A 2,381-nucleotide genomic window follows, 5' to 3' on the forward strand; every position below is an offset into this window, starting at 1 on the left:
CTATCCCTGTCCCCATCCCTGTTCCCATCCCCTCTCCTTGTCCCTGTCCCTTTCCTTGACCCTGTTCCTGTCCCTGTCCCCGACGGTGTCCCTGTCCCTGACGGTGTCCCTGTCCCCATCCCTGACCATGTCCCTGTGTCCCTGTCCCTGACGGTGTCCCTGTCCCTGTCCCCATCCCTGACCATGTCCCTGTCCCTGTGTCCCTGTCCCTGACGGTGTCCCCGTCCCCAGCTGCGCTCGGTGTGCTACAACAACTGCAGTCTGTGGCTGCGCCAGGCGGGCCGGTCTCTCCTGTACGAGTTCCCCGCGCTGGGAGCGGGGCTGGCCCTGGGCACCGGGCCCGGCTTCACCCCCAAGGGGCTGCGCTACAGCCACCGCTTCCAGCTCAGCCCCTGCGGCCACCAGGTGAGCGTGGCCACGCGTGGGGACACCTGGGGACACGCGTGGGGACAGGGGAGGGGGCACACATGGAGAGGAGAGGAGAGCATGGGAACGGACATGGGCACGCGGGGACACGCGTGGGGCGCACTCTGCTGCCTGTGTGCCCTGCATATATGTGCCCTGCGTGTGCCAGGTGTGCTGTGTGTGTGCCAGGTGTGCTGTGTGTGTGCCAGGCATGTGCCACCGCATGCCAGGCATGCTCTCCACCTGCCCCTACATGTGCCCCATGTGCCATGCATGTGCCAGGCATGTTCCCCGTGTACACCTCATGTGTGCCCTGTGTGTGCCAGGTGTGCCCTGCGTGTGCCAGGCATGCTCTGTGTGTGCCCTGTGTGTGCCAGGTGTCTTCCCTACATGTTCCCCACATGTGCCAGGCGTGTGCCCCATGCGCCATGTGGGTGCCATGTGTGTGCCCTGTGTGTTCCCTGCATGTGCCCCGTGTGCCAGGCATGTGCCAGGCGTGTGCCATGCATGTGCCATGCATGTGCCAGGCATGTGCCCCGTGTGTGCCCCGTGTGCCGTGCATGTGCCAGCGTGTGCCCCACATGCCGTGTGTCTGCAGGGCAGGAAGAAGGCCTCGTGTGCCGACTCGGTGCCGCAGGGCCGGGGGGGAGTCCCCGCCCGCCGGGTGACGTCGTTCGTGTGCCAGGCCATCGTCGTGCCCCCCGACAGCAGCGGCGCCCGCGCAGCCCTGTCCTCACAGCCCGTCAGCCTGGGGGACACCCTGCTGGGTGAGGGACAACGGGAATGGGATAATGGGAATGGGATAATGGGATAATGGGAATGGGACACCCTGCTGGATGAGGGGATGGGAATGGGATAGTGGGAATGAGATAATGGGAATGGGACACTGCTTGGTGAGGGACACTGGGATAACAGGATAATGGGACACTGGGAATGGGACAGCCTGGTGGAACAAGGACACCCCTGTGATGCTGGGACACCCTGTTGTGATTGGGGACCCCCTGCTGTGACTGGGGACACCCCAATGGCAGGGCTGGGGACACCCCTGGCCCTCCTTGGTGGCCCGGGACCACCCCAGGGACATGGCCGGGTGTCCCCCAGGTGTCACCACCAGCGCGGTGCTGGATGGCATCGTGTCCCCCCCGGAGCTGTTCCCTGGCAGCCACCCCGACCTGCCCGACGTCATCTTCTTCTTCAGGTGGGTGTAGGGACAGGGGGGGCACCCTCCCTGTGTCCCCAGTGTCCCCCTGACCCCCCCCACCACCACCCCTGTGTCCCCTGGCAGGTCCAACGATGTCACCCAGCCCTGCACGGGTGGCAGGGCCACCACCCTGCGCCTGCGCTGTGACCCCCTGAGCCCCGGCAGTGGCACCCTGGCTGTCCCCAGGTGAGGGGGGGGGGACATTGGGGACCCCCAACCTGCTGGGGGGTTGGCTGATCCCTTGGGGGGCTTCACTTTGGGGTGTCACGATGTTCCCAACCTCGGGGTGCCACCCCGGCTGTCCCCAGGTGTGGGAGGGGGCACTGGGGATGCCAAGGGGGTTTGGGGACCCCCAGGGTGACCCCACGGTGTCACCTACAGAGAGGGACACACCCTGGGGGGCTTCACCCCTGCCCCATTAACCCCCCCCCGGTGTCATCATCACTGACCCCCCTTTTGTTGTGTCCCCCCCCCAGCAAATGCCCCGAGGGCACCTGTGACGGCTGCACCTTCCACCTGCTCTGGGTGTCCCCGCAGGGCTGTCCCCGCTGCGGCCCCTCCCACTACCGGGCCATCCCCGGCGCCTGCATCGGCGGCGTCCAGGTACGACCCCCCCATCGCCCAGAGCCCCTGCTCCCCCTCCCCACGAGCCCCACGGGCTGTGGGACCCTCCATTTCCCCCTCCCCACAAAACCACCCGCACGTGTAGAGGGGTCCCGGTCCCGCCCCGCCCCACAGGGGTGGGTTTTAGGACCTCCCCAAACCCCATTAAAAC

The 2,381-nt window shown here is 66.7% G+C and overlaps 1 protein-coding gene across 1 annotated transcript in view; it reads left to right on the plus strand.

The window, feature by feature from the left end:
* Nucleotides 1-231: 231 nt before the first annotated feature.
* Nucleotides 232-2,381, plus strand: part of LOC114072406 (UPF0577 protein KIAA1324-like) — a gene marked incomplete at its 5' end in the record, with an annotated part of 7,549 nt that continues 5,399 nt past the window's right edge. Inside the window, 5 exons of the mRNA XM_027910307.1 lie at nt 232-405; nt 1,004-1,172; nt 1,507-1,603; nt 1,691-1,792; nt 2,083-2,209. Of these exons, the coding sequence (XP_027766108.1) occupies nt 232-405; nt 1,004-1,172; nt 1,507-1,603; nt 1,691-1,792; nt 2,083-2,209 (669 nt within the window). The remainder of the gene's footprint in view (nt 406-1,003; nt 1,173-1,506; nt 1,604-1,690; nt 1,793-2,082; nt 2,210-2,381) is intronic.

This window comes from Empidonax traillii, unplaced genomic scaffold (genome assembly GCF_003031625.1).
Source record: "Empidonax traillii isolate 1590-97213 ecotype Southwest subspecies unplaced genomic scaffold, ASM303162v1 scaffold3131:size26243, whole genome shotgun sequence".
Lineage (NCBI taxonomy): Eukaryota > Metazoa > Chordata > Aves > Passeriformes > Tyrannidae > Empidonax > Empidonax traillii.